The 22,984-nt window shown below is 42.0% G+C and overlaps 1 protein-coding gene across 2 annotated transcripts in view; it reads right to left on the reverse strand.

Annotated features, from left to right (window-relative positions):
• Positions 1-22,389, reverse strand: part of LOC124146148 (pre-rRNA-processing protein TSR1 homolog) — a 31,626-nt gene extending 9,237 nt beyond the window's left edge. For both annotated transcript variants that reach the window (XM_046516287.2, XM_048396769.1), the window contains exons 1-15: positions 22,234-22,389; positions 21,913-21,983; positions 21,095-21,181; positions 19,987-20,099; positions 18,458-18,653; positions 17,914-17,984; positions 16,362-16,518; positions 14,673-14,843; positions 12,129-12,279; positions 10,582-10,673; positions 9,962-10,087; positions 9,190-9,257; positions 8,286-8,378; positions 6,578-6,722; positions 5,601-5,652 (exon numbers count right to left, since the gene is read on the reverse strand). In XM_046516287.2, coding sequence (XP_046372243.2) covers positions 5,601-5,652; positions 6,578-6,722; positions 8,286-8,378; positions 9,190-9,257; positions 9,962-10,087; positions 10,582-10,673; positions 12,129-12,279; positions 14,673-14,843; positions 16,362-16,518; positions 17,914-17,984; positions 18,458-18,653; positions 19,987-20,099; positions 21,095-21,181; positions 21,913-21,983; positions 22,234-22,345 — 1,705 coding nt within the window. In that variant the 5' untranslated portion in view covers positions 22,346-22,389. The remainder of the gene's footprint in view (positions 1-5,600; positions 5,653-6,577; positions 6,723-8,285; positions 8,379-9,189; positions 9,258-9,961; positions 10,088-10,581; positions 10,674-12,128; positions 12,280-14,672; positions 14,844-16,361; positions 16,519-17,913; positions 17,985-18,457; positions 18,654-19,986; positions 20,100-21,094; positions 21,182-21,912; positions 21,984-22,233) is intronic.
• Positions 22,390-22,984: the final 595 nt, after the last annotated feature.

The raw sequence follows: 22,984 nt of genomic DNA on the forward strand, positions 1-22,984 counted from the left end.
GAAACGCGCTTGATTGAACCATGTGTTGTGAGCTGAACAAAGGAATTGCTGACAGCTGACTGCGCATGCGCTAGGCATGATTAAGTTGGGCGTGTGAGAGAAACGGAATATGATTGTGAATTGCTCGGGTTCCCAAGCCGACTTAACTACAAATAAACACCCATTGGAGTATATTACCTGATGACTAACAGTCACATCTGTATAGCACAGGTTAGCTTATTGAATTAAACTTTCGTAATGGGCAATAAAAATTATAGAAAAATATCATATGGTATGGTGCATGTAATGCATAACATTCGATGACGTAACCCTTGCTATTGCCATTATAAACTCAACTCAATATCTAAGTAATAATTTATAATGTCAATAACAACACGACAACATATAAAAGAACAACATTTATTAAATTTTTGGCATATGGGGATTCTCGGTATATACATATATACATGACACATAAACATAGTACATGGAAGACTAACTTCAGCCAAGTCTCTAATATCGGAGTAGCGCACTCCATACTGTTTGAGCGTACTGAGACTTGGCTGTGTATACGAACAATGGACGGTGAAGAAATATACCCGATCGGCGGGCTGTACCTCTGCCAAGTAATACAAGTAGGAGTCGCGCACCCCAAGACTTGCTCCCGAGCGCCAGGAGTACCTGGCAGAGTAGACGAATGATGAAAAAACAAAAAAGAGATGAATGTTAAATTACTTGCAGGGGGAATAGTATCCGCCTGAATTGCCCTCTGATAGAGCGGATAGATTGCCCATATTATTATTAATGATAATTGTGAAATTGAGTTGATGAGAATCCCCAAAAGTAATTAGGCCGTAAGACATAAACAAGAGAACATGATAAAAAGTTACAGAGTTCCAGTTTTGTTTAATCCTATTGAAGCTGGTCACTTCTGTGCCATCGCTATCTGAGCTTCACGTATGGAGACTTGGGACGTCCTGATATAACGAGTGTAACACGTTGAGGTCCATCTACCCAATGTCTGAATCATGTGATCGGGCACGCCTTTACTTGCAGCTGATGTTGCTGCTCCTATTCTGAATGAATGTCCGTTGTAGGCTTTGTCATCGTATCCAGCCATACTTAATAAGGTTTTGAGGCACTGAATAAAGAACTTCCTGGATAAGGCACTACCACTGGGTGACACAAACAAAGGGTCATGAGGGGAAGTTCCAGATTGTTTCCTGTGATACATGTAGGTCAGCATATTGTGTACTGGACAGATGGCAGTATTCATCCGATGCAGCACAATGTTCACACCTTTGCGAAATGGATCAGTTTTCGAAGATTGTAAGGTGAGTATAAGGGATGACAAATCGCTGGCAAACACCACTGAATTGAAACACAAATTGACATGCGGGCTGAATCTATCACACGTAAATTCCCCGCATCTGAGGAATGCGAAAAAGGCCAGGCAACACACTGCTTTCAGCATAATATTGAGTGAGGAGGTGAAGACACCTTGGTCTAAAAGGTGACACAACTTGGTAAGTATAGAGCTTGTTATGGGCAACCGAACATATACTGCACAGCCTTGCTGTCTCTTCACAGCACCTACTATGGTATGCAGCCTTGTCAGGTTGCCCAGAGTCCAAGGGTTCGGCACTCCCGCTTTGAGATACATAAACCTCACACCGCATAGGTATGTCTTTATTGTTGCATACCTGAGGTTTTGATGTTTATGACAGTGTGCCACGAATCTGAGTAGCAATTCTTCCGATATGGGAGGAAGTGATGAACTCCATATACTGCTACATGTTGCGATGAAGAGGGCATAGGCCTTGAACCCTGCTTGGTAGACTTCATATGTACGATGGGAGACTGCTGATGCCCACAGGTTGTCTAACTCGTTGTCTGCCATGCTGTAGTTGGTAGTGTTCTCGGAAACATCAATTCTTCCATAGGAGGACACGCAGTTGGGTGGCGACAGGCTTGAGGAGCTAGGCGTCTGAATCTGGCTATCTGTAATCGAGACAAAGCATCACTGATATGGTTGTGTTTCCCTGGGACATGCCTCGCGCTGCACATGAAATTGAATTTAGCTGAGGTGAGCGTTAACTTCCTCAGGAACCTCATGATACCCGGAGATTTGGATCTGCCCTTATTGATGATGTCCACTGTGGCTTTGTTATCACAATAAAATCTAACTGATTTCTTAGCCCATTCTTTTCCCCAGACCTCTGCTGCCATAACAATCGGGTATAACTCCATCAGGGCTATAGACATGTCGTCTGCTACCAGTGTGAACAGACGCCCAGGCCACTTAGAGGCAAACCACTTTCGCTGATAATATGCGCCATAACCTATGGCTCCTGCTGCGTCTGTGTATAGCAGGAAGTCTGGAGCATCGATCCTGTCAGCTGTGAAAAGGGACACTCCATTCCATTGTTCGAGGAAACAAATCCACATGGTGAAGTCGAGTCGACATTCTTGATTTAACTGTACCCTGTTCTTTAGGTCTGGAACTGAATGTGCCAATTGCAGAAGGTAGCCGATAAAGGTACGTCCTGGTTTCACCACTTGCATTGCGAAGTTCATGTGTCCCAGTACTACCAGCAAGTCTCGTTTGGTGACTTCACTCTGTTGTAGTAAGGAGTGGATGATGGTCGTCAATCTGTCTATCTTCTCCATGGGCAGTCTAGCTTCCATCTTGATGGAGTCTAGGGTGATACCGAGGTACACCAAGCAAGTCGTGGGGCCAACTGTTTTTGGTTGAGAGAGAGGGATGCCTAGGTCACCAAACATTTTCAAAAGAGACGACATGGTTCTCTGTCCTTGTTCCAAAGTCTTATTGAAGCAGATAAAGTCATCTAGCAGGTGTAATATATAGTCGATATGATAACACTGTTTGGCTATCCAACACACTGCTGCAGCGAGGGTATCAAAGATTTTTGGACTGGATCTGCAGCCAAACACCAATCGTGTGTAGTAAAAATATTCTCCTTGCCATTTGATACCGTGCAGATGCCACAATGAGGGGTGAATTGGGATAAGTTTGAAGGCATCTGTAACATCCGTTTTGCACATGAATGTTCCTCTACCTAGCTGTCTAATGCATGATATGGCATCATCGACTTTAACGTACTTCAAGGAATATTCTTCTTTATCAATCAAAGAGTTGAGACTTGGATTATCTTGGTCTTCATGTGGAGCTGACATATCTACTATAAGTCGTAATTTTTTTGAATATTTGCCCTCAACCAATCCTATGGGACTAACTCGCTGCAGAGGAAAGGGACTTGTGTGGAATGGACCCATAAGGTAACCTTTGTCCTTCTCTTCATGTATCAGTTTCGTCACCATATTTACGTTGAGGGGTCCTCGGGTTGATAGCAAGTTTCGACATACTCGTGTGACGGTTGGTGGGTTCTTAATTCCTGTGTAGAAACCTTCTTGGAAGCCGAGGATGAGATATGCTGTCATGTTTTGGTCTGGATGCTTGGCTAAAGTAGCTCTAAGTGTTTCAATATTAACAGGAGATGGTCTGGCTTCAAGTCATTTGTCCGACTTCTTGGACGTCTTGTCTGTGCGACATTGAAATTTCGGATGAGTCCTCTTGCATATTAGGCACACGTGCATGAACCTGCAATGTTGATGGCTGCATCCTCTGTCATTGTAATTATTGCAGATGGATTGTCCCTGATGGAAGATGATGGCTCGTCCATGGGCGTCTGTACCGTCGAAATTGTTCGTCCGTATCTGCTGCGGCTTCCTGGGTACCAGGGATGATTTCATTTGGTCATTAAGTGACAACGGGCAGAATTCTGATGTGTGACTTAATTCGCCGCACCACTGGCATGCATTGGCTTTCCTGGACGTAAAAATCTTTATATAGAGTTCTCGGTCCAGTCTGCCCCAGTATACTGGTCGATTTAATAGTTCAATGGCAGCTGCCGCTTGTGCAGAGAACATCTTGTGATAAGTGTAGAACGCATTGTCGTCCGTCTCGTTACTTAGTCCAATAATAATGCCTTGATATTCGTCCAACTCTGCTGACCTGTTGGGGAATTTCTCCATCATTATCTTTTTGAACCTTTCAAATGCTTTGAGGAAGTCTCTGATACCCAACACTTTCTGAAGTCTCTTGTCATTGGGAGTTTTGAGATGTAATTGACCATCGCCTATCTGAATGCTACGTGGGCCACAATGAACATCATCCGGAATTAGTAACAGAGCCAAATTAATGTCCCTACCCTCGTGAATCTGTTGCCTGAGATGTGCAGACGCTGTCTCCAGTCTTGGCAGTGTGTTGGGGTCCAGTGGTTGCGTAGCGGTGGCGGCATGGTTGGCAATTGCAGTTGACAGGGTGAATTTCCCGTTTATTCTAATTTCTTCTCTGGCGGTTGATTGCTGCGGCAGAATGGAGGGACTTGTCGTTGTGTCGGTGGCGGAAGGTGACGACTGAGTATGGTGAGGCAGCAAAACTCTTGTGATAGTTTCCACTGACTGTTGAAGCGCTTGAACAGTCGCGACTAAACTCTGCAAGTCAGGCTGTGTGGGCGCAGCCATGACACTTGGTGACGTCATAGGCGGAGTCGTTCTCGGTGCTTCGTTTGGAATTTCGTTAGGTTCTCCGACATCGCGAATATCCACTGAATTAGGAATGTTTCGAAACTCTTGTCTGACTTGGCTTGTAGCTGAAGTCCGGGAGGCAGGTAGTGGCCGTATGTTCGCTGGCACATTCTTTGAGTAGAACTGAATGAGTTGACCTCGTGACATAGAATTTGGCAGGTGTAAAATACCGATGTCCCTGGCGATGCGCTCTCGGAGTTCTGCAACGTACCAGTTGGAAGGGTCGTGAGAATGTTCGGTAGCCGCCGAGTCTGGATTAATTGACTGGTATCTCCTGCGGACGTTAGAAGAATTAGACCGAAGTCGTGTTGATACGGCCGGTCGGCCATCTTGGTTGTTTACATCGATGGCAGCTTCGCAAGTCGAAATACGTTTTCGACGAGGGGCCATAGTACTGTTACGAGACGTTACTGTATGTGACGGTTACTTCGTTACTACGTAGGTACTTCGTTGAGAAACCGGAAATATGGCATAAAGTTCAGTCAAGATCCGACCATTAGGAAACGCGCTTGATTGAACCATGTGTTGTGAGCTGAACAAAGGAATTGCTGACAGCTGACTGCGCATGCGCTAGGCATGATTAAGTTGGGCGTGTGAGAGAAACGGAATATGATTGTGAATTGCTCGGGTTCCCAAGCCGACTTAACTACAAATAAACACCCATTGGAGTATATTACCTGATGACTAACAGTCACATCTGTATAGCACAGGTTAGCTTATTGAATTAAACTTTCGTAATGGGCAATAAAAATTATAGAAAAATATCATATGGTATGGTGCATGTAATGCATAACATTCGATGACGTAACCCTTGCTATTGCCATTATAAACTCAACTCAATATCTAAGTAATAATTAAATGCAATGTTTTTATACCTACCTGACGCTACACCTATAGCACTGTGTAGCGTCAGGTAAGGTAAAACCTCCCATTCACTCTTACAATGACGTGTAACACACAGCAGAATATTCTGTTTTCATCCACAGATGTAGGAAGGAGACTGAACTTACCTATGAAGGCCTTCGGTACATTAGCAACATGGACCGTGATGTACCACCCAGGCTGAAACAAATAGCATTGTATGTACACAAACTAGTTGAAGTGTTCAGGCATAATCAGCAAACAAATGAAACATTTGATTTCTGTTTACAGAAGAATATACTTCTGACATCCAGGTAACACGAATCAAGCCATGGCTTGGTCCCAGCAAGAGTGAGTGAGTATGGTTTTACGCCGCTTTTAGCAATATTCCAGCAATATCACGGCGGGGGACACCAGAAATGGGCTTCACACATTGTACCCATGTCGGGAATGGAACCCGGGTCTTCGGCGTGACGAGCGAGCGCTTTAACCACAAGGCTACCCGACCGCCCCAGTTCCAGCAAGAGGTGAAATGGGTTTAACGTTGCGTTCAAGATTGTTCCACTTACATATCAATGTGTGTGTGACATCTTGTACAAGTCCAGACATACACCGGTTTTATAATGCTAGCCCCTCAGATACCATGCTGCAGTTTAACATAAATACCCCACTCCACACAGTATACTATTGTTTGTTGCTATATTCCGCAATATTCCAGCCATTTCACGCCGACCTGTGTGAGTGAGTGAGTTGGGTTTAACGCCGCTTTTAACAGTATTCCAGTTATATCGCGGCGTGTCACCTTAATGTGGGAGGAAAGCCCGAAGTGATGCAGGTCTCTGACGTTTACCACTTCGGTGAAACCAACGAGCACGGGTATGGTGCTGACAAACCTAGAAACATAATCGGGGCGAACCGGGATTCGAACCCACAATCATAGGTTTCTGGCGTGCCAAAGGGACGCAATTCTGCACAGCAAATCGCGGCGCCTTAGACGACTGGGCCACCCGTGCCCCCCGCCGACCTGTGAAGAATTAAACCTGGCCCAGACAGTAAGACATGTAGTCCTGGCACAATAACATGGTATCAACAAAGTCCACTGAGATACACCAAGCCTCCATCTTACCATGGCTCCTTCATCCAAGTCCTCCTCAATACACCGCTTCTTGGTCCTCTTGAAGTTCTCAAACTGGAATATTCGAGCGAAGTCCGATGGCAAGTTTTCTTTAGGATCCCAGGGAGAAGTTCTAAAGCTCTTCAATCCCCGGAACCTGAGACAGTAATTGATCACTACAGCAATAAGCTTACAATGCCTCGTCAGCCTTATAACTGCCTGAAATAATCACATTTTACAGACTTGTTCCTTGCAAAAAATAATCCTAATGTCATGGCAAACTCAAATCAGAAGTACAGACAGTACTACTTCCAAATACGCAATAGCCATAATACTCTAGCACTGGTGAACGACCAATCACAACCATGAGGTTTAGACTGGAGATACGCAATGCATTGTTAAGTGATAGAGTACTGGTAATTGGATCCGTATGTCAAAATCAGCAATACTTATGGCAACATTTAGTATTATGTACCAGTTCTCATCAGACAAATCCGTATCTGGCAATACGCTGATCTGTCACCGAGTGAGTGAGTGAGTGAGTGAGTGAGTGAGTGAGTGAGTGAGTGAGCGAGTGAGCGAGTGAGTGAGTGAGTGAGGTTTTACGCCCCTTTTTAGCAATATTCCATCAATATCACGGCGGGGGAGATCAGAAATGGGCTCACACATTGTACCCATGTCGGGAATCGAACCTGGGTCTTCAGCGTGACGAGTGATTGCTTTAAGCAATAGGCTACCCCACCACCCCAATTTCTACACAGAGTGAGTGAGTGAGTGAGTGAGTGAGTGAGTGAGTGAGTGAGTGAGTGAGTGAGTGAGTGAGTGAGTGAGTGTTTTTACCCCACTTTTAGCAATATTCCAGCCATATCATGGCACCACCCAGACATGGGCTTCACACATTGGTAACGTGGCTGCCATCAGTGTGGGAGCAACCATTATCAATCCTGAAATTTGCCCTCTAACCCCAAATGTACTAACATTTATACTTTTGTTTATGTCTTTGGGAATGTCATCCTAGTGAATTTTGAAAAAGTTTACAACTGACCAGATTTCCCAGATGAATTTACCTTTTTTTGTTTGTTTGATCAGATTGGTTTGAGATTGCAGATGAACGGAAAATCAACCAACTTCCCCCTTACATCCTTACTATACCAATTACATGACAGTTGTAATAAAACAGAAATTCAAAAGGACACAAAAAGAAAATATTTTATCTGGGGTAAGAGAATTCGGCGTCACAACTGTTATCACTTGTTTGTAAACATAATGGTCAGTCGGTTGCGACTTAAACTCCAAGCATGGTTGTAGCCACCTATCACAGTGGGGATCTTTGACTGGTGGCAGCGATAGTACAGAGAGCTCTGTGAATGGGCTATCGCTGTTAGGACCTTGATTGTATCATCCAACACTAAATCTGAACTTATTTAAAAGTGGCGCATCATAAGTTTATATATAGCAAAACTTTAAATGGTTAAGGATTATGCCACACACCATATGACTTATGAATGATATTTTTACTATCATGTGCTATCCACAATCATTAATATAACCAGTTCCGGCCTTACTTGACCTACCCCTTTCATCATGTACAGTTGGGAGTGATTAGAAGCAAAGTACTCACAAGTACACACAAATTTCTAACCATCCTCAGGCTAAATATGTTAAGAAAACATGTTCTAATCAAACAACTATGTACAACTATATTGTTTGTAGTTCTCACCTTGCAAATCTTGTTCTGGCTGTGACGTTAGCTGGTGTGTCGACTTCGTCAGGGAACATCACATGCTGTTTCTCTTCCTTCAACTTCGCTAGCCTGAAAAAACCCATCAGATTGTCATACATCAGAGCTCCAGATAAGCTTTTGGTGTTGTGGGTATTTTACCCATGCATTTTAAAATCATTGGGTATCAGTAATTCTATCTGGGTATTCAAATTTCTGTTACCCACTAGTTTTTACACATGTGGGTATTTAAGTTAAATAGTTAAAAACACTATTCATCTAGTCCCTGCAAACTGGTGTCGTGTGGGTTCGAGAGCTTTATAGGACTCAAAAATACCAAGATACTTCCACAAGAAAGTGTGATGGCAAATGATCATGATGTAACTGTCATCGTGGAGTTTGGCAAGGTTGACGGAATGCCCGTTTATAATTTCAAAATAAGTTGCTGATTTGCTAATCAAATACGCAGGGTTACTTCACAATATTTTGATGTTACACACAAGTTTTATTTTTGTAGCGTATCTGTAATGTTCGTTGCATATTTGATACGCTTGGGGTTTTTTTTACTGCAAATTTCTGCATTTCTGATTCGTATTTTACGCAGATAAGCAGCTTATCTGGAGCTCTGTACATACAACTCAAAAGACAACTTAATCTTTCATGCCAAATGAAAGAATTGGGTGTACTTTAACTTTGTTGGTTGTATGGTTTTTCGATGTATAAAGAACATACCCTGTAACTTAAATTCTGTAATTATTATTTCTGTTATCACTGCTTAACTTTACCAAACTAATAGCATGACCTAGTTCAGCTGAGAAATAAATTTGTTTCATTACAAGACAGGAAAGACACAGCCACTAGTCCGTAAGTTCATACATATGATCAGATCAAGAAGTATTGTTACATTTGCATGTCTTCGTCTAGGTCCATAGCGGCATCATACTTTGAGGCGTCGTCTTCTGCTATAGTCACCTGGGGAGAAAACAGTCACATAGTTATGTATTTTATGCCTCAGTAGAATTTGGGTAGGGCAGGTAACTCAGATATCTGAAAACTTGTTTATCCAGACAAAACTTGAGAAAACATAAGTGTCCAGATAAGTGAGGTTCAGCTGTAATTACTTTTTTTAACATATTTCCCTTTTTACACACTTCTTTGATGTTGATTGCCAAATACAGCAATATACTGGATATTTCACACTGGCCTGTAAATAATAAAGTCTGGACCAGACAAACCAGAAATGGATATTACGTCCCACACAGTCAGGATCAGTGAGTGAGTGAGTTGGGTTAAACGCAGCTTTTAACATTATTCAAGTTATATCACGGCGTGTCAGCTTAATGTGGGAGGAAAGCCCCAAGTGATGCAGGTCTCAGACGTTTACCGCTTTGGTGAAACCCATGAGCACGGGTATGGTGCTGACAAACCTAGAAACATAATCGGGGCGAACCGGGATTCCAACCCACAATCATAGGTTTCTGGCGTGCCCAAGGGACGTAACTCTGCACAGTGAATCGCGGCGCCTTAGACGACTGGGTCACCCGTGCCCCCTAGGATACAATGAGCTCGGTAGGCATTAACCAAGACACTGAGACCGACCACCTAGTCTCTTATGACAAGCGAGGTAACCTATTCCACCCCGCAATCCTGCACGTGTAAACATTTCCAAAACTTACTGTCTCATATTCACTTTTGTCGTCATCATCATTCACGTCTTCTTCCTCACTAGAATCATTTTCCTCCTGAGCCTCCATGTCAGCATCCATTTCTTCATCCGATTCTTCCTCACTGTCGTCACCTTCCTGAACATAAAATTACATTCAAAACACAATGTCAGGATATTGTAAAACATCAACTATTATGTAAAAAAACATTGCCCCATTTCACAAAGTGATCTTAGTTTGATGGAGATCATAACCCCCATACCTTAACATAAGATGGTTCCAGGAAGGTGACCTCATTTGCATATTTATCGAATGGTGTTACCAAATTTGAGGGATTGGTTTCTGGCAACGTTATTCACTATATGATAAAGTAAAGCATCAGATGTTCCCATGAAAGCTTTTAATGAAATACACTTCTCTTAAAAATATTTCATGCATTTCACTTTTTAAAGTTTGCCTTGTGTTTGCTTGTTAAATTTTAGAACTCATTCACACTCAGTGAGTGTGCTGGGATTAACAGTGTTTTTAGATCCTGGCTGGCCTAAGGGAAGCAACTGTACAGAGCCAACTGCTGCACCTAAGTTGACTTGGCCACATGTGCCCTCATTCACACACAAGGGGAGATAACCCACCTCTTCATCACTATCTATGATCCAGGCAGCTTGGTAGTCCGATGTCCCTTTTGGTACTCTCTTCACTATTTTTCTCTTTGACTCAGATTCAGCTGTTACAAAATACAGGATTAAAACTGACATTTCAAAGCAATCATAGAAACCCAATAAGTATGCAAGTGGTCAATGTGTAAAAGATCTCTGTAGCAAACCATGAACTTGGTCAACTCTCAGTCTAACAAAGAACAAACAAGAGGGATCTTAGTTTTTGTAGGAACAGTCCAGCCATGTCACAGCAGGGTCACTAAGAATGGGCTCACACACTGTATCCCATGATAAGGGACAGACCATTTGATATTTAGGGGTTGGGGCTGGGATATTATCCCCCCAAGAATAATTGTCCACCAAAATTCTTGAAAAAAAAATTGTGCTTCAGAGCGTTGAAAAAAAGAAAGAAAATGCCTGCCATAAAAAAAACATTAGTGCATCTGGATTCATAGCTGTAGCTCAAAAAATATCTAATCTCGACACCCCAACACCCCCATCCCGCCCCTGAATATCAAATGGTCTGTCACTAACTACCATTGTTAAGGGATGAAAACTGATGCATGAAAGGTGTTCCTTTCATGCAAACTTTGTATTATCAATACATTACTTACTTCTTAACATAATATCGCTGAAATATGTCAATAATCACGATAACTATAACTTTGAAAATTTCATGACCTGGAAGCATCGATAAAGTGAAAGATCAAACCCACTTATCAGGACTATTCTGCAGCTGTCCAAGTAAAACAAACAATTATCATTTGATATACTGGTATATGATTTGTACTTGTTACCATATGCTCAAGCAGGAGACAATAAAGAAACAATACAGTTTGTGTTGTATATCATCACCACGTTCTACGCCTGACAAAACACATTGCTCAAACTGCCAGAATTGGTTGTCTGACTGCGGTTGTGATAAAGCGGTTCCTGCATACATCTCAAAACCTACCACCAGTTCCTCTGACCATTTTTGTCATTATCACGACATTGTGAGTGAGTGAGTATGGTTTTACGCCGCTTTTAGCAATATTCCAGCAACATCACGGCGGGGGACACCAGAAATGGGCTTCACACATTGTGCCCATGTCGGGAATCGAACCCGGGTCTTCAGCGTGACGAGCGAACGCTTTAACCACTAGGCTACCCGACCGCCCCTCACGACATTGTGGGCTACACTGCTGCACAAACAGTCGACCATGTGTTTCCTTGAACCAGTGTTCATTACCCCTGTAAAGTTTCAACAACCCATTCTCGTTATAAGAGGCGAATAATGGGATCAGGTGGTCAGGTTCACTGACTTGGTTGATAGATATCACCGTATACCAATTACGTAGATCGATGCTCATGACATCAATCACTTGATTGTCTGGTCTAGACTTGATTATTTACAGGCCACAATCATATAGCTGAACTGCTGAATGTGGCGTAAGACAACAAACAAAGAGAGTTGATGATGTATAGGCGGCAGAGATACAGCTGACTGCAGCAACAAGCAACATTCACACACATCCTCATACCTTCTGCCAGCTCCTCCTCCGTGGGCCATGTTTGTTCCCCCATCATGGGGTCGGGCAGCACCTCACTGTCCAGACTCTCCTGCTTGCCCGGCTCGCACCGCTCCAGCACATTCACCTCAGACCGGGGGTCTTCCGACTCCATCTCCACATCCTGCAGCATCGCAACATTAATAGAAACTCAAGTTGTCATGCAGAGGGTGCCCTTGCAGCACTGCATTAATCCAACGAGTATAAAACTAACAGGGACGAGCCCGCACTAGCCCGCACTAGCCTGCATGCTTGAGTCATGCCCAAGTCAGTTTATCTAATGTTTCAGTATCCTCATGGGAAACAGGATTTCAGGATGTCATAACTTTTCAGGCTAGTCAATGTTTGAGATAAAGTTGGATCTCTGAACTAATATTGTATCTTCCTGCTACTCTTAGTGATAACAGAGTGATGTCCGTGTCTATTAACCAATGCTACTCAACTTTTGAGAGGGGAAAAGTTCTGCTATTACTTGACATACAGAAATGTCCCTATCAAAAGTTGAGTAGTATACTTTAACTTCCCAAACATTCCTACCATCTAATCTGCCTTGGAATTACATCTACCTAAAGTAAAGGAATGAATGGGGTTTTACACAGGAACAAGTAAATAGGCAACATATCGTTTCAGGTGTCCACAGTTAACGGCCATGTTGGCCCACTGATCGCCTTTTACCATTGGGGATTCATGGGACAAGTGAGAGGTCACTCACTCAAATCTGATCTTAGTTCTCGCTATCACTAAACAAAGATCTGAGGACATCCCATTAAGGGTCATGTCAGAACGACCTTTCATCCAACCAATCAGAGCGTCGCTTACCAGATCATGATAGTGACAGTCGGAATGAGTTTTCTAATCATGCAACCACGAAATATTTAACACGGGGTATTCCGAACGACAGTTACGGGTTTTATGATTATATCCATACAATCAAGGCCATCTAAAAGCCATTCCAGAATGTTCTTCTTATCAGTTTTAATTTTCTTAATCGAGAATACGTCAAAATATGTTTCAAAGCGTAGTCGCCAGTTTGAAAATAGTGTCGTAAATCTCGAGAAAGCTGCCTTCTGATTGGCTAATGACGATTTTTTGTCACTCATTTCATTGGTCGGTCAAAATTCGCGAAAGGTCATTCTGGCATGACCCGTAATGGGATGTCCCCAGATCTTTGTTTAGCGGTAGCGAAAACTAAGATCTGATTTTAAAGAGATTGTCACAGCCCCTTGATTGGGGTCATTGTGCCAACTAGCCTGTGTGTTCCAGGCTACAACTAAATGCCTGTGACACTGCGGACTGCAGATTAACACCATTCTCCCACCCACTCCACACCCAGGCACGTATGACAAGCCTCATGTTGACTGCAGCTTAAACCATGACTCATTCTTCCACCACAACCTTTACAGTCGACCCGTGAAGATCTGGGGTAGAATAGGTCTTCAGCAACCCATGCTGGTCGCAAAAGGCGACTATGCTTGTCATATGAGGCTACTAACGAGATTGGGTGGTCAGGCTCAATGACTTGGTTTATGCATGTCATCGTATCCCAATGACCCATGAAGATCCACGGTAGAATAGGTCTTCAGCAACCCATGCTGGTCGCAAAAGGCGGCTATGCTTGCCGTAAGAGGCGACTAACTTGAAAGGGTGGTCAGACTCGCTGACTTGGTTGATGCATGTCATCGATCCCAGTTGCATTGATTGATACTCATGATGTCAATCACTGGATTGTCTGGTCCAGACTCAATTATTTACAGATCGACGTCACAATAGCTGGAATATTGTTGAGAGCGGCGTTAAACAACAAACAAACAAAACCCTTTGTGGTCACCAACAAGAAGTTTGTCTCACACACTGCCCATCTTCCGAGACAAGAGAGTTAACTGACTATAGAAGTCCAGTTTCCACCCTTGCCGAACTAGGCTGGTATTATGGAGTTACATTTTGGCTGGACTAACGAGTCCAATCAAAATCGCGCACCAAAATCGAAATCCGGTTTGTAAAGTGTCATGCAGATTTTGGTCGACTGCAGGATTTGCAAAGCAAGTGCACTGCTAACTCGTTGTCAACAGATATTTTCCACATCTTTTCCTGTTTTTAATCAAGGTGATCACGTGATTTGATGCACTGTGCGATGTAAGACTCGTTTTATCACAATATAGATCTTGATTATCGATCAGAATGTCTTGACTGGGTGCCACCGTTTTGTTTGAAGCAAATGCAAGTGATACGAGAGGTTGAATCTGATTGGTCAATAGGAGAGGCATAGAAAGGACATAACTCGTAATATCCACTGGTGGCGCTACGATCGAGCCCAGGAATTCCAGCCTAGTTCGGCAAGGGTGGAAACTGGACTTTTATAGTCAGTTAACTCACTTGCCTCGGGAAGATGACACAGCCAAACTAATCTTAGCACTATATGTGTATGGTCCTTCAAGTGAAAACATGAGGCACTTGACCGAACCAATCTGTACAGTGTTAAAATCACCTGAGACAAACGCAGAGACAGAACACACCCACCTGAGTCTTCCTGTTCTGTTTCCCAGGGTGCAGATTGAGGGGGTAGGGGTCATCCGGTGCGTCTATCTGCAGCATCTGAAAGTCCCCCCATCCCGGGATGTGCACCAGTCTGTTCACGGTGAGCGTCTTCCCCCGCAGGTACCCTGTCACCTTCAGCGTCCCGGTGTCGCTCTGACAACATCAACAACCAACAGGTTACCTAGGTAACCAGCATTTTCATCTACCTTCTCAATACACGTACCAAAATATTTTTTGCTTGGAAATTTCTCGTCATGAACATAAGGCTAAAAAAATAATGGTCTTGGTAAGGGTTTTACCTTGACTTACAAAACTGGTCAAGAGGACCCTCATAATTAATGCTAAGGGTCTTTTCAGACAATATGAGGGTCCTGTAAAGTAATAAAATGGTGTAGTGTACTGTACGTTTGGATAATAACTTAAGGTCCTGGGCCCCGTTCCACAAAGCGATCTTAGGGCTAAGTTGATTGTAACTCACTAAGTATGAGATCTTAAATTTTTGTTACGATCAGCCGCCCGTTCCACAAAGCAATCTTAACTAAGAGAGTTGTAAGTTAAGATCAAAATGCTAAGTTGCTCCGGACCAACTTAGGATTGCTAAAATCGATCTTAAATATTGTACCATAACAACAAAGTTGGCGACTTTTATTATGATGTGCAAGGAAATGCGTCGTCTGCTAAACATGACCAAGGGAGGCCACTCCAAGGGAAAATTTCGTATCTTTATGGCTGAAGATTCCGATCTTTGTTAAGATCGGCTACTTAAGAACTTGTAAAGTTACAATCACCCTAAGATCGCTTTGTGGAACGGTTGTAAACTTTAGCTAAGACAATTTTAGAATCGATGTAAGTCTCTAAGATTGATTGTAGTTACGATCGCTTTGTGGAACGGGGCCCTGGAATGAATGAATTATCATGTGGACAGTGGTCATGATTGATGGATGAAATGACACTCATAACTTCTCTTGATGCACTGTAGGTACAATGAATATTATTGTGCGTCCCATGGGACGAAGTATATTCTTTCTGCATCCAATCTCAACATTTGTGCGTACTGGACACACATTGATGTGTCTCGTAAAACACTGCTTGGTTCTCAGGCACTGCCGCTTCATCACAAACAGAACTAAAATCTTTAAATATTCCATGTCTTGAACACACAGCTTTGTGTGCTTGAAATTTACGGTAAAACATCACTGGACCTGGTGATTTATAAATTCAATGGTTTGTGTACTGTATGCGGGAGAATGTTTCAGAGGTAAAGATTACATGTATATTTGTCTCATAACATAAGCCAGAAATATTAATCAGTTGTTCACACATTTTCTCCCCATCTATGGGTGATTTAGTTTAAAAAATACCTTATATGGCCAATATAATAACTGAAAAGAAATTTCAATAGGAAGACCGAAGACATTGTATCTCTAACCACTAATGTTTCCTTCAAGGCAAGTTCATAGTGAGTTGATCAGTTCATATACAATTTTGCCGAAATTAATGTAAACAAAATTGAATGAAATCATGGATAAAAAGGCTGCCCACCCGTGCGAATGATTTCTTCAAAAGTCACTGCCTGAGAACCATTTCTCATTTATTCCAAGAGAAAAAAAATTACTATAAAGCAAATCAACAGAACTTTGCCTACATTTAGCAGGTACATGTCTTTCTCACCTCAGTATTATCAAGTTCAAAACTGATCTCTTCTCCAATGAGATGTGGCCTGACATCCCTATATTGGATGTTACGCAACTTTTGATTGGTTATTTGCCTGACCACCAGCAGAGCATCCTGACTTGTGTCCAAAGAATGAAACTTCTCTGCTGGAAATCTAGAGAATGAAATTATCAACATCATTATGCCCAGAAACAGCAATAACATAATAATTCTGGTGAGGTGAAATGGGGCTTACTTTGCATCCAAGATTGTTGCACTTCTGTGTGGACGTGCATGCACCTGTGTGTGTGTGTGGCTGCTTGTACTAGTCTGGACTGATGCTGATTTATAGTGCTAGCACACTGAGATACCATGCCACAGTTTAACATGAATACCCCACTCAGACACAGTATACTGCCGCTGAGCCGACCAGTCCTTGTTTTAGCCCCTTAATGCCAACCGCCAGACAGGGTAACAACAAGTACCATCTTTTAACATCTTTTGGTATGACACGGTCAAGGATTTAACCCCGACCTTCCGCTCTCCAGGTGGCACGTTCCCACTAGACCATAACATTCTGAATATTGTGATTTTGGTCTAGGGGAAATAAGTCTTAAGGGTGTATTTCTTCCAATTATTATAAACTCTGTCAGGAATATTGCTTAACTGCACTGAAGTACATGGTGCTAGATATTGTAGATCAATACAGTCAGTGTGAATATGTTTTGAGAGTTTGGAATCTGGAATATATCTTTTGTTCATTCCTACTTTTATTTTGTGAGTATGCAGTGTTCCTGTTTACGGGTAATTACCAGTTTTTTACCGGTAAAATTAAGCTTGGACTGGTAATTCATGAGACTGCCAGTCTCTGTGGACCGGCAAATAAAGAACTTATAAATCTTTGTTGTTGAACAAAACATCGGTGATATTCATTAAAGTACATTTTTCAAACAAAGTCAGCTTGTCTGTTACCATCAGGGTTTCCCCTTGTCTATTTCTAGGTTAAATATCCGGTTGTAGCGACTTCGTCTCGAAATATTAAAAAAGAAGAGAAAATTGTGACTGAGTTTGTGTGAATGATGTATAGATCTAACTAAGTTACTTCAGAGATGACATCTTTGCACTGAACATGAAGTTGAAAGAATTAAAACCAAATAATTTTCATACGGTTTTTTATTTGTTGAAAGTTGGGACTAGCAAAAATAAGGGGGGGACTGGTAAGTTTAAGTTTCAAAATTTTTAGTTTCAAAAGCCAGCGAGAACACTGGTATGTTTTTACAGTAGTTTTCATTAGGCTTAATATATTGTGCCCACGTGCGGAATCGAACGTAGATCTTCGACATAACAAGCGGATTCTTTCACCACTGGGCCACCTCAATGTACTGACATTCACAAACACGACAGAGATAACATGGCATCCTGTACCACAAGAACAGTCAGATTGTTTACAATAAACTGTAAAAATCTATATCATTCTACACTAATCATAAGCAAAAGGTCATAAAATTAACAGAAATCAAGAGATAAAAGTTGTTTTGTACATAATTCATCTGTCATGTCATTAACTCACCTTTTCTCAATTTTCCGTTGCATCAATTTTCTTGTTTCAGCTTGTTTCTTCATGGGCAGACTTTTAAAACCCTGTCACACAAAACACCAGTGAAAGAATATGACATAATAGCTGATATATTTGTTTGTTGTCTAACGCCACACTCAGAAATATACCAGCTGTAAGATAACGGTCTGTAATAAATCGAGTCCATCCATCCATCCATCCATCCATCCATCATCTAGGCAAACCTTGCTCGCTATACACATTAAAACTTATCAGTGGAACTGGATTCAAAACGAAGCTCTAGTTGTGAATGGGGCCAGGGTATTTATTGTAATGGAGGTACCATGGGTAATTGGGTAATTGAGTGAGTGAGTGAGTGAGTTTGGTTTTACGCCGCTTTTAGCAATATTCCAGCGGGGGACACCAGAAATGGGCTTCACACATTGTACCCATGTCGGGAATCAAACCCAGGTCTTCGGCGTGACGAGCAAACACTTTAACCACTAGGCTACCCGACCGCCCCATGGGTAATTGAGGACTGAAACACATTACTACTTACATTACAGACAAAGACAGCTGCCGGCATGCCCTGACCATAGAGGCAGCTAAGGCAGTGTTCTCCATATTTGTCGATGACGTTGTCAGTAGACACTGCACATAACAAGGTATCTGCTATCTTTGCTGCATCCAACAGTGCATACAAGTTTCCATACTCGGGTGTGAAGATTGACACTCTCTGCTTGAAGCGAGGGATGCTGGAACAGAAGTTCTATATACTTAACAATCCTGTTTAAGGGGGCACGGGTGGCCCAGTCGTCTAAGGCGCCGCAATTCGCTGTGCAGAGTTGCATCCCTTGGGCACGCCAGAAACCTATGATTGTGGGTTCGAATACCAGTTCGCCCCGATTATGTTTCTAGGTTTGTCAGCACCATACCCGTGCTCGTAGGTTTCACCGAAGTGGTAAGGTCTGTGACCTGGATCACTTCAGGCTTTCCTCCCACATTAAGCTGACGCGCTGTGATATAACTGGAATAATGTTAAAAGTGGCGTGAAACCCAACTCACTCACTCACTCACTCACTATACTGTGTAAGTTATAGTGAGAGAATTGGGTTCGATGCTGCTTTGAATTTTATTTCATGGCATGTCAGCTTGATGTGCAGATCTTTACTGGTAATCAGAACTAACGCAGGTTTTAGACGATAGCACCTTGTTGAAACACACAAGCAAAGGTATGGTGGTAACAAACACACAAACATAATCAGGTTAATCTGCGGTACGAACCCACAATCATGGGTTTCTGGCACACCTAGAGGACGCAACTCTGAACAGCAAATTGTGGCACCTTAGATGACTTGGCCACCTGTGGCCCCCATGTTCTGTTTACAAGTCTAGCTGGACAGACTCAGGTGCCTTTCTCTCTCCAAAGCCACCTGGTTCCAAGCGTTACTTTCCTGGTAGCCAAAGCAATTGCTTGGGAACCAACACAAATTAACAGGGAGTCAAGATCAGGTTTCAGATCAGGTCTCACTCATCTGCATACGACTGAGGCATGTTATTGTATACAAAATAATCTCCAAAGTGTAGAAACTTTGATCTCAAATGATTGTAGCCATCAAGGGCTTTTAACATCATGTTGTTTCTAGGCACTGTGATAGTTCATGGAGCCAAATGTAGAATTTGGTCGCATTTGTGGAGAAATAGACATTGTATGAGGTGAGATCAAAGTATCTTTTAATTTATTACACAATAGATTGTGTCAATCATCCCATTTGCTTAGAGTACGAGACACTGTTTTAAATATCACAGTTGTGGAATGTAAACTAGTTGAATGAATGCAAAAATACTGATATGTACTGTTTCATCACGAACGGTGACAGAGTTCTACTCATTTCAAGACTGAGTAATATGCCACTTTACACTCCATGTTTACCTCTCTGGACTCACTAAAGGTACGGGGGCACGGGTGGCCCAGTTGTCTAAGGCGCCGAGGTTCACTGTGCAGAGTTACGTCCCTTGGGCACGCCAGAAATCTTTGTTTACCTCTCTGGACACACTAAAGGTGCAGTTATTCCCATGTTCACCTACCTCAGATGCAATATTCCTTGTTCATTCTGCTTGACTACTGCAGAATCATCAGCAATCTTCAGCAGATCCAGAAGTACCTTGGTGTCTATATTCCGATCCAGAGATACAACAACCTAATTTAGAAAATGGATATTAGAGCTGTATTTAGTCTAAAATCATATGAGGACCAACCACGTCTACTCAAACATTTTCTGGATGCAATGCCAATCCATCTTAACATGTTCACAGAAAAAATCTAAACTCTAAAAGTCTAAAGATTTTTCTTGGCAAACTGACTTAAGGGGGGCACAGGTGGCCCAGTCATCTAAGGCGCTGTGATTCGCTGTGCAGAGTTGCATCCCTTGGGCACGCCAGAAACCTATGATTGTGGGTTCGAATCCCGGTTTGCCCCAAATATGTTTCTAGGTTTGTCAGCTTCATAGCCGTGCTCGTGGGTTTCACCGAAATGGTAAACGTCTGAGACCTGCATCACTTCTGGCTTTCCTCCCACATTAGGCTGACACGCCGGGATATAACTGGAATACTGTTAAAAGTGGCGTTAACCCCAATTCACTCATTTAAGAGTGAGTTACTATAGTGTGGTTTACACTTATTTTACCATTTTTCAATCCCTATGAAAGATAATAAGAATGGGCTTCACACGTACCCATGTGGGGATTGAACCCAGAACATGTCTACCCCTACTCTCCTTGTTTTCAATAAGTGCCTCTCTATATCTCATAACGTAGACCATTTCAAGTGCTCTTGTAACATAGGTGTATCATAAAGTGCCATTGTTTCTGAACAAATCTTTCAAGGATTGGTTCAAAAGAGAAACTCAATTATCTGTTTTTAGCTGTTTTGACAGAACTGTCAGTCAGGACAAGGGATGTCATTTCCACACAACCCAACTTGCTGTTGATCTTTTGTACATAAAAAAGTGGTCGATAATGTGAACATTGATCCACCTTCTTATGGTACACCTTGATGTAAAACTGGTACATTTGTCATTTCTCAGCTCAGGTCGACCCTCTCTTAATGACCTCATCACCACTGTGCTGCAACATTCCATTACCCATGGAAAAACACACATATGCCCATCCTGAACTGATTATCAATATGATCTTACCACAAAGTGTGGCGGCGTATTTGTTCCACCTCTGTTTCTCTTCTTTTCCAAAACTTCATCCCTCTTCTGTTTTCTCATTTGCAGTGCCTTCAAGCAGAAACAAGCATTAAAAGATACTTAACACTCCTTGAAAGGATTCACAACAGCTCAGATTGTATAGCTGCTTAAATGCTCATGTGTAATTACAGATTTCAGAAAATAGATTGTATGTAGCATGTAGTATTATTCACATGTGATCCACTGAACCCAGTTTTGCTATTTTAATGTACAGCTTTACAAATTGGCACTAGTCCTGTAGTCCTTGCCAAACTGCCCAATAGTAAAGGTATCAGAAGGACCAGTAGAAATGTGCAATGTTTAAGGGTTTTGCTTTATGTTATCATTATAAGGACTAGTGGACTAAATATGTTAGTTTCTACCCCTGACGTATATATTATGATGCCTATTTTTTTATTATATATTTTATTATTGCTCAATTAGTTTGTCATGTTGATACAAACAATGGTGGGTGTGGCTTCAAGTAAAGATTAATGGGAGGGCGGAGCGTGACGTCACACGCATTTGCAATTTATTGTTTACTTAATTACGCATGTACTTTAAGGGGGTGCTAATGACGGCATTATGACCCATTAAACAAGCACTGATAACATGTGATAGCGCTCGTGGTCCAGTGGTGGAGCGTCACATAATTCACGCATTAATTAGCTAAGCAAGCTAAGTGCATTCGAGCACCGACAGCTCTAATTGGATCTGAAAAAGTGTACCCGGTAAAGTGCACTACTCCCAAAAAGTTACCACAAACATGACAAATAATGTACCTGATTTCTTCTTTCTGCTTTCTTCATTGACTGACGGCTCCGTTTAGAAAGAACTTTGACATTTACTCGACCTAAAACGTAGAATATGTCATAATTAATTAGATGTCATTTCTCTAATCATTACTTGTATCCAAACAATCAAGACATCATTAATAAAATTACATCATCTAATTACAAAAGCATACCATTAGTGTGACGATAACACTTGTCGAACATACAACAATATTGGTACATCAACACTGATACGTGAAATCTCGGGTAGAACAAAGTTTTTCAATGAATCTTGATTCAAATATTATTAAGAACAACGTAGGGTATAACCTTTAGTTTCTCTTTCCAGCTGCCCTTTGCTTTTATGTTTTCCATGTTTGTGTGCTTTGTTTTGCTGTTTTAAAGGCCCAGGCCTGTGTGACTTCTGTGGTTCGACCGCCATGTTGCAATACCACGTGCAATGGCCGAGAAACCGGTTTTAGAATACAATGCTGAAACAGGACGAAACTCATTCGAGAATGTACTATAAAAACATGTCTTTTTTCACAGGAGAATAATCAAGAACGGTAACTCCCAGTTACAAAAGCTACGTCGTTGATTAGCCGTTCTTGTGTTCTTGTGCTCTTCCCAGCAAAGCATTCACTAAATGTTGTAAGATTGTAGTTCATAATTTATTCTATGGCTGTAGATGCAAAGGTTTTCTATGAAATATTATTCATTCTTATTAATGTCATTTTATATTATCCTATATTATTATAATAAGGACACAGGTGAAACACAGGTGAAACTGTTATGAGTCGACCCTCCATTTGACACACGCCGTAATTATGCACAACTCCAACATGTCACAATTTTGCATGTATTATTTCTTTCTCTACTTTGTATTTTACCACAAACATCTTAGTCATGGGACCCGTGAAGATCTAGGGTAGAATAGGTCTTCAGCAACCCATGCTTGCCGTAAAAGGCGACTAACGGGATCAGGTGGTCAGGCTCGCTGACTTGGTTGATGCATGTCATCAATCCCAATTGTGTGGATCGATGCTCATGATGTCAATCACTGGATTGTCTGGTCCAGACT

This window comes from Haliotis rufescens, unplaced genomic scaffold, assembly GCF_023055435.1.
Source record: "Haliotis rufescens isolate VD_foot unplaced genomic scaffold, xgHalRufe1.0.p SCAF_16, whole genome shotgun sequence".
Lineage (NCBI taxonomy): Eukaryota > Metazoa > Mollusca > Gastropoda > Lepetellida > Haliotidae > Haliotis > Haliotis rufescens.